The sequence below is a fragment of the Perna viridis genome, chromosome 6 (assembly GCF_037379345.1).
Source record: "Perna viridis isolate PV_CMFRI_1.1 ecotype Kerala chromosome 6, ASM3737934v1, whole genome shotgun sequence".
Lineage (NCBI taxonomy): Eukaryota > Metazoa > Mollusca > Bivalvia > Mytilida > Mytilidae > Perna > Perna viridis.
Window position 1 is genome coordinate 5470272 of NC_142450.1, and position 13340 is coordinate 5483611.

General features: G+C 30.4%; 1 protein-coding gene across 5 annotated transcripts; it reads left to right on the forward strand.

The window, feature by feature from the left end:
• Positions 1–2: 2 nt before the first annotated feature.
• LOC148613328 (mitochondrial pyruvate carrier 2-like) lies at positions 3–13329 on the forward strand. 5 transcript variants are annotated; one of them, XR_015923345.1, is made up of 6 exons: positions 3–163; positions 1758–1798; positions 3054–3138; positions 5997–6108; positions 9515–9626; positions 12464–13329. XR_015923345.1 is itself a non-coding variant. In XM_088586685.1 (5 exons), exons 1-5 carry the CDS (start codon positions 79–81, stop codon positions 12501–12503), a joined length of 363 nt encoding a protein of 120 aa, XP_088442811.1. In that variant the 5' UTR covers positions 3–78; the 3' UTR covers positions 12504–13329. The 5 variants fall into 5 exon arrangements, 4 of the variants coding, with proteins under 4 accessions (XP_088442811.1, XP_088442810.1, XP_088442809.1 ...); XM_088586685.1 differs by lacking the exon at positions 9515–9626; XM_088586684.1 differs by lacking the exons at positions 5997–6108; positions 9515–9626 and adding an exon at positions 6932–7043.
• Positions 13330–13340: the final 11 nt, after the last annotated feature.

Consider the following 13340-nt stretch of genomic DNA (forward strand, 5'->3'; position numbering starts at 1 on the left):
ATTTCAACATTAGATCAGTTATCTCCCCTGGTGTAATCTGAGAGGACTAGCAAGGGCAAACTGTCAAATCAAAATAAAATGACTGCGATTTACAGGGGGATAATTGCTGTTGCCGACAGATTCGTGCCTGCCAAATTCGCTCCTTTCTGGAATCATCCAGCTGGTTAGCTCTTATTGATAATTATGTCCAACATATCGCATGCCACAACGGTAAAGGCTAAACTAAAGCATGACACTATTGACAGTAACACAAATATGCAAGCCACTTACAATATTGATTACTGATTTAAAAAAAACACTTTGGAATAAGGTCTGTGTTATATAGGTAGTGTTGCAAACTGTCTTAGGTCAAAAGTGTTCTTTAATCCTCACAGTGGTGGACCAAGAAACTCTGAAAAGGTGGGGCTGTCACGGAATAGAAGTTCTACCATAATATTTATTCCGAAGACAATTCATCATTTAAAAAAAATTTCAATTGGAGTCTGATTTATGTAATTTATTTTCCAAGTGCATAATAAAATTACCGATGCATCAAAGTATCGCACAAAATAAATTACGAACAGAATTTTTGTTACATATTACATAATAAAGTTTCTTTGGAATTAATATATCATGGCTTCTCATTTTCATTCATGCCTACATAATAAGAGAAAACAATGTTATAGGATTTTTTCATATATTTTCTTTTTTTCAAAGATATGAAATATTTTTAAAAAATTTAATTGAATACAATACATGTTTGTAGTATATTTGAATTACATTGGTCTTTAGAAATATATATTTTGTAAAAGAACATAATGCTACTTTTATTCAAAATGGTAAAAATAATACACAAATATAATATTTATACTTAATGGTATATTTATTAAAAAAGTAGAAATATGTAATACTTGTTCTGAATAGTAAAAGTATTATAGAATATTTGTTCTGTATGGTAAAAGTGTTATATAATATTTGTTCTGTATGGTAATATTATTATAGAATATTTGATCTGAATGGTAAAAGTATTATATAACATTTGTTCTGAATGGTAAAAGTATTACAGAATATTTCTTCTGATGTTTCGTGCGGTAATAGTGTATGATAATAAATCCACTAAAGGTGCAGTTGAAAGTATAATGTTATGTTTATTCCGAATAGTAATAATATGATATTGTATTCATTTGGAATGGTAAAAATGTAATACATGTATCTTTAAAATTAGTCACAATTATTCTCTTGCTTGCATGTAAACAAGTTATAATTTGTTAAGAAATTTACTAAACTTCAACAGAAGATCCATCATTTAAAACATAAATAGTTTTTCATATTTATCAGCTTCCATCTTTGCTTTACATACATGTATTGTGCACAGGTAAATACATCTATCTCATAATGAACACTATTGATTGTCAATATGAAACCCTTGATTAAAGCACCTTTCTGATTTAGATAGTAATCTGCCAGGTGTAAAAATTAAATGCTTACCAGGAACAACTGTTATACATGTATCAATCAAAATATAACATAAGTTCCTTATATTACTGGAACAAATATAATTGTAAAAATAGTTTTGTGCACCTATGTGTTGTCGCATATACTGTATAATACAATGTTGTCCATTGAAACTGTACACTTAAACTCTGTCACTTGCTCTCAATATTTTGGACAGTTACTTGTGATATTTATTTTCACTCACATCAATTATTTGTTCAATAACAAATGTTGAAAAAATTGCATTGCAGAACTAATTACTCAAGAGTCATTTTTTGTTGCAGGTCCAAAGACAATATTTTTCTGGGCACCATCATTCAAATGGGCAAGTAAAAAGTATATATTTATACAGCTCCAATTTGTGTACAGATAGTTTGATGGACATGTGTTCTTATATTAAACTAAATTTCGTAGTGCCCCTTTCAAAGAAATGTCAAGAATTATTAAAGAAGTAAATGTCAACATGACATGCAGTCTTAAAAAGAATACCAGGACAGTTTAGTGAGCTTTTAAAATTCATTCAAGTAAAAAGTCACATAAAAAAAAAAGTGTAAGGTACATGTATGCTCTTTGAATTAATTTTTTTCACACTAAGGATATTTCTTTACATGCATCAATTGTATATTGGGTTTGTAAGCAATCTTTGCCATATAAATTTCCGACAACAAGCCCGAACTCAAAGTGTGAAATGAACATGTATAGTAATCATTGGCATGTTGGCCAAATTCTGCAAACCGCCAGCATTTTTACCAGCCAAGGCTGTCGCAGAGTCAGGCTGGTGGTCAATTTCAAAGTCTGTTGTAAGTCTTATTCTAGTTTCATTTTCTTTATCAGAATTTCCGATGTAAAACACATTGGACTTAAAATTTTAAGACCACCTGCATTTTATTGTTTACTTCTAGGATCTCGAAATGCTGCATTACAATGCAAAATCTTCTATTTTTATCTTTTCTTAACATTTTCATAATGTTGAAAAAGATATTTGTCATTTTAGTCAGTATTTTTTTTACAGAAAGATGTTTTGCTTTTAATGCTGAGCTCATGGCCCTGTAAATGACAATTTCCATGCATTTGAATGATACATACATGAAAGGACCCATTCTGGTAAAATCACAGAGTCATGTGACGAGACTTACATACCCTTTATCATGCTAGCATAAGTCATAAGGAGGTTTATTAATTGGGTACATTTTACCAATCTATTCAAATTTGATCTATCTACATTACATTACAGTCCTACCTTGCCTACCTCCTTGAAGTGTCTGTCCTTGGTGACTTTTGTAACAAAGTAATCATATCCATGTATCTTTTTACTCCCATAAGTCATGATGAGGTATTTATTCATTGGGTATTAGAGCTTTTAGAATAATAAAGCTGACTTCAATATTGGTTAACTATATTATAATCAGAATGCCTTGCACACTTAACAGATAAATAAATATATATTATGGCACTTGTGTAGTTCATGTTTTTTTTTTTTTTATTATTGAATCATATATATTTGTACTGTAATTGTTACTGTGTCCTTCATGGGCCCTTGATTTAGATCTAATAAAACTTTGAACTTTGAACTTTTGTAGGGATTAGTTATTGCTGGTATAGCAGACATAGCACGACCTCCTGAGAAACTCAGTGTAACACAATCAACCGCCCTGGCAGCTACAGGTATTTACATGTTTTATTGCAATTTGTCTTGTGTCCTGTTACTGATGATATTGGTTTCCATCATTTATCTGGCATTAAAATCATTTGTAAAATTTAAATTAATATGAAGTTAGTCTATGCCTATGATGGACAGAGCTACATTTTGTATTTGTACTGAAATAACAGTTGACTTTGTTGATAACTTCACCACTATGTCATTATATCACAGATGTCTTGACTAATGGGAATCTGTGAGACCTATAACATATGCGTTAAAAATTTAAACAATCACATCCTAACTGTTGACATCTTTTCCTAAAAATGAGTTATTCATGTTATGCTAGACTATCTACATATTTATGACATCAATAACGCTCCGTCTCTATAACATATTTTATGATGAATAAATTGCTAATTAGAATACTGTCCTTTCCAATCTCCAATGTTTAGGGAAAAAGAAGAAAATAATAATACTTGTTAATGGGTTTATTTCACATAACATTAATGACAAGTTGCCATTTTTTTTCTATATTGGCCAAATTGATTTCTTAATACCATGATATCCCCTGATATTGATTTGTTCTAGAATATTTGTACATTGTATTCTTGAATGAACTAATTTAGAACTTCTATTCCTCACTAAATAAAGGATGTTGTCTTGATAAAATAGATTCATACCTGACAAGATACGCTCATCTGATATCACAAGTTGTTTTAAGTTCTATTTGAATGTTTAATTTAGAATATTTCAGCTGTTTAACAACAATGAAAATTTATTCCATGAAATATATTGTTTACACTGACCAATCATTAAAACGGTAAAGATTCATACACAAATCAACAGAATTTCAGATATTTTCAGGCACAGTGGTGTAAGTTCAGTTAAGTACCATTTCTGCTTTTATTCAAATTTAACTCATGTTGTCTGATATAGAGGGTATGCTAATTCACAGACATTGTAGATCATGTGTCACTGTGGGTCATCTCCCTTGTTGAGCGTTTAATGATTTTAATATTTCGTAATACATGTATTACATATGGTGTGGCATTCTTCTATACCAAAGTCATGTAATTCAAAGGATATTCAGCATACCTAAACCCATGTTTCTATTTATATTTATATTGATGCTATTTTTCTATTTTTATATATGTTTATGTAATGTTTTCAAAAATAGATACAGATAAAAACCACATTCCAATATCACTGAAAACTTGCTTAGGTGGCCAGGAACTTGAACTGGTAGAGTTAAACATTCTGATCAAGATTATGCAACGAAAAAAAATGAAAACAAGATGTTGCCCAATGCCATGGCAACGTTTTCCTGCCAAAATTTCAAAGTTACTGGATTTGAATAAAACTTGGTTTTTAGGAAGTTTGACATGTGGAGTCAAAATCTTGAGGTTTTGAGACAATTCAAAAGTCGATGTTGCCATGGTGACTAATTATTCTGCCAAAATTACAAAATGGTTTGTCTTGGATAAAATTTGGCTTTTAAGGTGAAAATGACATGCTGAGTCCAAATTTCGAATCCACAAAATGCAATATTATTGCTAAAATGCACTTTTTACACATATAAATTACTGACTTTTTCTCAGTCAATATGTTGTATGTGGACCTGTTTCAATATATTGACTGCATTAAAATCCATAATAGATAAATATGAAATTCATTATTAATAATTTGGACATCAGGCCAAAAAAAAAAAAAAATGATATGTCTGTTTTTAATGTGCCATTTTAAGGATATTTTGGCTCAAGCGCTGTTAAAGTCTAAATTGTTTCCCCATTAACTCAGTGTAAAACACTTTTGAAAAATAAAGATAATTTCCCTACTAACCCTGTTTTTTTCTTGTGGTAGCAGGAACAAGACTACCAGTATTATTTTCTTTTTGCCTCATTTGAAATATTTGTTTTTAATGTGACCTTAAGTTATATATGTAGTAATTTTACTTTACCATGTAAATGCTAAGGGCTGTTCCAGTAAACATGTGAGGGGTAGAAGGCACTTTTATTCTTTGTATATGGGTGGTAGTTCAGGTCTCTTGACAAAATACAGAGTTTAATACAAAACATCAATGGAACTTCTAAGAGTCACTCCCCTGGTGAAAAATTGTTTTCCCTGGGTTCCCCATATCTTTTAATGGAACAGCCCTAACTTGGTTGCTTTAATACTACCATAAATTACTCTGCATTAACCTCTTTTCTAAAAATATTAAAATTCTTCCAATAATTTTTACTGAAAAAACTGTCTTTTAACTATGCAAATTACATATACTCCAGGTGAAATCAGAAGTTAAAACTTTAGTAACAATATAACAATTTCAGCAATGGAAATGGATATATTTAGTCTCATAAATAACTATATAAAATGTTTCTTTCATCTTATTATTTTCAGATCATCCATTTATGCCATACATACATTTTTGTACATTAACTATAAGCTACATCCATATTTCAGAACCGTCAAATCTCATATAGCCAGCAAGTGACTTACTCAAATGGAGGCAATTTTCCTTTGATCTTTAATTATTAATTTTATTCTTGATTTATGAAAAAGTCTTCAATTAACTTACGAGGTCTACTTTTCAAAGAGTAATGAAAGCCAAGATTTTAGCCGAAATCAAAAGAATGTAATCCAGGGACAAAGACCAGAAATGGAAAACAGGAAAACACAACAAAGAACATAAAGTAACTAAAATAATACATACAAAGTAAGAAAAACAAATGAGCAACTCAGACTCCACTGAAAACTGGGAGCATGAACCAGGTGTACTGGTATGGTAAGCTATAGGAACCATTTTGTTTTGTATTATTGCCATGGCATGCGAAACAAGGGTCTGTTTGGCCATTAAGAAAAACGATTCTTCATTTAATTGAAGGCTTTCTTTGGGCACGTTGGTCGTTGATTATTATACCAAGAATTTGGCCTTACTTTGTGTGTAATATATTTGTTGGATGCACTGGTCTGTTTCAAATGGCCAGGATCTACAAGTAAGTGAAAATTAGAACACTCGCTTCCAGTATGTGCCAGTTTTTAACCTTATCTAATCCAGCATTTTTGACAAACAATCAGAGCCAAAATAATGCATGATAACACATTTATACTTGCAAACAGGTATATAACCTTCAGAATCACACACTAAACGAGTTTCCCTGATCACTGTAAATCCTAGAATATGATTAGTTTACTTAGGATTTTATTTCACGACAGAAACTTGATTTAATATGATGTTGCATGGCTGATTTAATACCAAAATTTATTCTTAAAATTTTTTTTTGTTTTATTCACCTGAAATAACTTCAATGAATATTTAAACTCTCTTAGAGATTTTTAATGAGAACTTGGGTTAAAAAGTTAAACTTTAGATGGACTGAAAAAAAAAATTTGCCAGTAAAATATGAATATTGTATGACAGTGTTCTCCCCATAATTTTTAAATAGCACAGTTCTTACTAGCATAGCACAGCTCTTATGGCCTTCCTCCAAAATTATAACACAGTGACCATAGTGCCTTTGGACTAAAATTAATCACTGTAGCACAGTGCTACGAAATCATAGCACTGCAAAGTGTAGCGCTATGATGGCGTAGGGAAGACACTGCTTAATATTTATTGTAATATCTTCCTACTTTGAAAACTTAGGACGATTTGCCTTTGTATTAAAAATATGGGAGCAGTTGTCCGTATCACTTTTACTTCAGTTATGACATTGAAGGCTATTTATAGTTCCAGCTTGGGTTGGTTTACGTGAAACAATCATTATTGTAAGTGTGGCCTTACAGGGCTATTTATAGATCTATTCCTTGTTCTTAAAGGATTTATATGGGCACGCTGGTGTTTGATCATTATTCCTAAGTTATGGTATCTATCCCTGTGTAATGTATTTGTTGGCTGTACTGGCGTTGTCCAGGTGGTCAGAATACACAAGTAAGTTCATCAAAAGTGTTGCCAATATGTGTTCCTGGTTCCACAAAGTGATACAATATAAAGATTATTTACTTAAAAACTTGCATCTTTAGTATGTGAAGATCTTATTTATATTATTGAAATACCATCTACTAATATTATAAGTACTTCCATAAAACCTTTTCTGTAATTCAGGTATGAATATACAAAAACTAGTTCCCAAAATGAATTAGAACTGATAATTTGGCAAAACTAGATAAGATCAACTGATTTCAAGCCATTTCTGTGAAGGAATTATTGTCCACATCCATTGACTATTTTTAGAAATATTTCAACCATGAAGGCATGTTAAGTTTGTTTTTGCTTGAAGCCTATATTTCCAAATTGAAAATAAAATACATGTAAGCCACTTTCATTCCTTTGATATTATGTTAAACTGCATATTAGAAACAATAATTGGCATTGTCAATGAAACACACTGTAAATGACTAGAGTTCTTTCATAATTAATACATATATATAGGTCTAGTCATTGCTATAATATTGAAACAAGCTTTTGAAGTTGGCAACCTAATATTTTGATTGAATAAGAAGGCCAAAAACTAATGAAGTAAATATACTCGTTTTAAACAACAATTACTAGCAACTAAAGGCTAATTTTTGTATGTGAAAAAAATCTGATCGGATATTTTCGAAATACCATTAAAAAAAATCCTTTTAATCCACCGGTAACAACTATAAGTTATCCTGTAATGTACATTTCTCTTATAACCTGAATTTTATTTTTATAAAGAAAACAACCCATTTTAACTTTGGAGTGTAAAAATATCCTGAGTCCAAATTATATTTACAAACTGGCTACTCAGTTCGGAGTTCACAGTCATCTTTCTAGAAAGCCCTGTATTAACTTTGCTACCAACTATGTAGACATCTGTATCATATGTTTTATATCATATATCATATTCTAACCATTACTGTACGTGAGTTGAATTCAGTGTGGGTTTGAGGTCCAGGGCATTCAATATCTGGCCTGGAACTTTTGCTATTTTACGATTTTATGTTCCTAGGTCCTTGACCTTCAAACTTTTTCATTAACACTTTATTGAGAACTTTCAGTTTTCTGTAAGTGGGACATGGATTTGAAACTTTGAGAAGTCACAAACCTTCAACTCTTGCTGGTTTATATAATGATTACTGTGAAAGTACTATTGTTTGTGGGATACCAATTTTCATGGGTAAGCCAAACCACAAAATTTGGTTCCCAACAAAAAGATTTCCATTTATATGTATGTCTAAAACCTCAAAACCACGAATTCAAGAATCCACAAACTTGAGTTTTTTACCTAATCCAGGAAAATTGGTATCCACAAATTAAAGAACTTTCACTGTAGTATAAATGGTATATAAATCACAGAAACAATAGACCCTCATACCCATTAGTAACCCTAGTTTTTGATAGAATAACCCCACTGTATGGAACCAGTACACATATTTGTTTACCTCATGTATTACTCCTTGCACCTTGTACATGTATCAGCTAGATTTCCTTTTAGCTAATCCAGTATACCTGTTTTGAGACATTTTGATTGAACAGGTATATGACTTCAAAGATAGATTCAATCAAACTGATTTGTTTTGGTCATTTAGTCTCCTTTTAACATCTTGTCCATGCCATATTTTTATTATTCCATACTGATATTCACAAATTTGACTATTTTGAATGAAAAAAAAAGTGAAGTAGCTGGATTAGATAAGTAGTAGATACCAGATTGTTTTTCATTTCAGCCAAACAACTGTACAAAGACCATTGATATTTTTCTTTCAGAACCTTGTTGCTGAAATCAATGCTAGATATATATATTTCTGTACCCTAGAGAGAATTTTGTAACTTTCACATAACACTAAAAAGTGTTTATATTATCATGAGAAAAAACAGATGTGATATGCATATGAAATATGCTGGTAAAGAAAGCTCTTAGTTTCATTATTTGGTGATAATATTTTCAAGGTTATTGACCCATTTTTTTTTTTTTTTTTGGTTTTGGGTGTTTGAAAAAGGAAGTCACTGGTTAAACTTTCTAATATAATGTCAATCTTTATTGTTTAAGGAACATAATTTTCAGAAGGGGCTATATGAACATCAGCCATCTTTTGGGCAGTATTCAATTTATTGTGCAATGGCCTCTATATATCTATATGCATTGATCACAGATTTTCTTTTGTTTACAATGCTCCCTTTTTCTATCAACATGGTTTATCTCCCATTTGCAAAGTTATCTTATCCTTTCAGCAGGTACCATCTTATAACTTACCATGAAATGTTTTGTGATGCTGGGGTCACTTGTTGCAAGGAAAATAAAAATTCATTTTTACAAGATACCTGATCTAAGGAAAGATAACTGTTGCATATGGGAGGTAACTTTACATACGAAATGTGAGGTTTGTATTAAAATACCCTTCTTAATGTGTGAGTACTTGACTTTCTTTCGGCAGGTATTATCTGGGCTAGATATTCAACGGTTATAGTACCGAAGAACTGGAATCTCTTTACTGTAAATATATTTGTTGGGGCCACAGGCCTATATCAATTGTCTAGAATATACAAGTAAGTTACCTGATGGAGTGTGTTGTTAAGTATATTTTGTTTTCTGGTTTTTGATTTTGTTAGTTCAATATCCCTGAATCATTCCTAGTTTTATGTATTAAGTGAAAGTCTTTGTAAGAATCAGGCAAAGAGAAAAAAATCAGAAAGCTTGCGTGTCCAAAACCGATCTGACAATATGATTTCACTCAAGGATGCCAGATTCTTACAGAGAATGATAAATTGGGTTTTGATAGGAATGTTGATAGAATTTCATTTTATTTTAAATTTTCATTTTGAGAGTACCAGAACTGTTATATGAACAAGTCAGAGAAAAAAGGGTTTTTTTTTATTAAATTGTGTACAATTGTTGCAATGTTTTGAAGAAAATTCTGATGGACAAAATATGAATGAAAACTTCTAATTTTCCATTATAAAATTCATTTATCTTAAAAAATGACAATGTGGGGTTATTCAGGAACTAGGACTTATTCAGGGAGTAAACATTTTGTATACTGGAACTTCTGTTGGCTGAAAGTTACATATTAGTGTTTATAACATATAATTATATTGATGTAGTGATTATATTGTATGATTTATATTATTACTTGGCAACCTGTAGTATTAGAGGCAAAATAGTGGAAAGATAGTTTCTGAAATAAAACTTTAGGGATGACTTAGCAGGGCCCCAGTTATACAACAGCAAAAAACTTGTTACTTGAACCGCTTAGGAATTCAGGACCAAAAAGTGACCTGAAACAAGAATTTTCATTATTTATGGAAAATATATTGAGTGGAAGTGCATTGATATTTTTGGAATTTTACAGCAAGGTGTTTCACCTCAAAAGGAATGCTGGGATTGATTTAAGGGGTTATGATTTTTAACCAATAACATGTGAGGGACCTATAGTCTGGATAATAACATGAATAAAAATGAATGGATTTCTTTAAAATTGCACCACTGTTTTCCATATCAAAAAGAAGACTGGTTGTTTTAAGGTTTGTGACTGGAACTATGCAAGAATAGGGGGCAAAAAAAAAGGAGCCATAGATTCTGGTCAAATACTTATCCTATGTCAAATATTTTATCACAATTAAAATTCAGAGCTGTATCAAGCTTAAATAGGGTTTCCATGCTTGTCCAAACTGTTCACAGTTCAAGGTTTTATTAGATAAAGTGAATAAATTCAATATTTTTATCATCATCAATTGGAACTCTTGCTTACAACCATGAAATCAGTATCTTACAAGTTCATATACAATAAATACTAAATGCATATGAAGAAGTGATAGGTCAATAAACTAACTCATTTACCTCAATTTTCTCTCGGTCGATTATAATAAGAAAAAACTTGCATGATGTATTGAGTTAGAAATGCATTCACAGCAATAATGCTCTTTCAGTCTTCAACAAAAATTGATGTCTAATAGTAAGTCATGAATGAGTGAAAAGTGGGTTGACAATAATACTGGTACATGTATGTAAGAGCAATACTTCAGAGAATTGAAATTTACAATAAGTTACATGAAATATATTTTCTATTGAAAATAGGGAATATCATTTCTTTTTAAGGGAGATTAAGTCAGACTTAATCAAAACAGCACCTTTCATAAGAAATAAATAATTTAGTTTCAATACAAAAAATGAGGTATTTTTTTTATGAATCATCCACAGTATTTTTATTTAAAAGCTACTGTTACAAATTGTTGTTTTAAAGTGAAGCTGTTAAATTATGTAAAAACTTAGGTTTAATTTTCATAATGTGAATAATGTGGTACCAGTCAATTTCTTGTGGGTTTTGAAAGTGTTTGGATGCATATTTGCCCTAAATTGACAGATAAAAATATATGTATCATTATTTTAATGAAAAATTAACCCCCCCTTCCCATTAAGTGTAAATTTTATTGAATCACTGTGATTGATATCTACCATGTAAACACGTCTTCACAGAATAATGAAGTTTTTAAATATGTATTTGATTGTGGTTGCAGTTATACTAACAAATACATGTATATATTTCTAATGCTTGCACACCATTTGCTTTCAGTAGTAACAGTATATCTCCTGCATGTTTTTTTTTGTATTGCATAGTGTATGCTTTTCATTTCTTGATTTGATACTGTTTTCAGGGATACACATGACTAATGTAATTATACTATGTATTTGGATTCACCTCCTTTATTGACCTTATTATGTTGAGATTTACTTCTTTGAATATTTGTGTATTTTATCTAATACATTTAATGGATATCTTTCCCTGTGGAGAAAAAATTCTACTGAAAAATGAAATTTAATTCAAAAGTAAAAATGCTTCAACATCAAAGTAGTTTGAAACAATCATTTGATAATTCCTGAGTTTTTGCAATGTCAATGATTTTCTACTTTCTAAACCTGTAGACAGCTTACCTGACATGGGATGAGAACTGTATAAGGGAATTGTGTTGGATCAATTATTAATGAACTGATATTTTTTTTGATGATGTTCTTTGTCTATTCCGTACATTGTAAAAGTACCTGTATGCTTTATGTATGAACATTTGTATTTATACTAATTATTTACTGTCTTTACATAGCATGGATTATTATTAATTTAAAAGCAATAATTTCCATTCTCAGACAACTATACTGCTGGTGTGGTCAAAGGAACACAATCTACTTCATGTGTTCATCTGTTCATGATGATTATTTATATTTGATAATAGATTTTAAAATAAAATCATATATACCAGGATTTATTGATATTTGTTTAAGATGTACATTTGATGAGACATTCAGATGAGAAAAGAGATATGAACTATTAAGAACATTTTTTAAAAGAGGTATTTCCCTTGCTTTAACAATTGCCTTCTGCCTTTTTCAGTTATAGGAAGTCCTTACCAGCACCAGAAGCAGAGGAATAAGAGGATTGTCATGAACTTCTCTACTTATTGAAACTTTAGTAATAACCATAATGCTTAAAGTCGTACACGGGAAAATGTTTCGCTAATAAAACAACGCAACTTTTTAAAAATAATTGCTAGTATGAGACAACTACATTGTTTATGTTGTGATATATGGATACTGTGTGTGTGGTGTTTTTTATTTGGATTTATGGTCGAAATTGTAGTTTGTTATTCTCCTTTTAAAACAAAATAGTGATTCAGGTGCCCTCCTGCTAAAAACAAAAATCAATAAGTACTACTTACTGATATCAAGTGAACTTAGAAGATTCTCACATTTCTTTTTTATGTAAGATTTTCTTGCACTAATATTTGTCTTGTCTATATAGATAATGGTTCTTAAGAATTAACAACTACAGCACATTTACTTAAAAGTAATTCAAAATATTATTAAGCAATGTTTATAATTTGTTTGTAAAATCTTGTTTTATTACTAAATGATAAGTTTGAAGTTTGACAATATTTTAATAAATTTTTTTCACAAAGTGCTACTGGTGAAACTTCAATAAAAGGGGTCCACATCAATTTTCCTATGAACTCATATTTTTTTAATGTTTCAATTGGACTAATGCCCAATACCTTAGCATGAAGTTCTTTTAAGCACGTTGTAAATCTTGTGCAAAATAAATTTTGATGTGAGGAAACTGCTGTATTAGATTTCTGTATTGTTTATTTGTGTGAGATACATGAAAGGAGAATATAATAATTATATAATTACATGGACTTTCTGTATTTGTTTATCAGTTATTATTGTTTGTATTGTTGAGAACAAAAATAAAAGATTTTTTATGAATAATT

Bases quoted from the DNA above. Each gene is read 5' to 3' on its own strand.
- LOC148613328 (XM_088586685.1), top strand. From the start codon at position 79: ATGACTGCGATTTACAGGGGGATAATTGCTGTTGCCGACAGATTCGTG. The intron at 164-1,757 runs GTTAGCTCTTAT...TTTTTGTTGCAG, and splicing joins TTTCTGGAATCATCCAGCTG to GTCCAAAGACAATATTTTTC. The intron at 1,799-3,053 runs GCAAGTAAAAAG...GAACTTTTGTAG, and splicing joins GGGCACCATCATTCAAATGG to GGATTAGTTATTGCTGGTAT.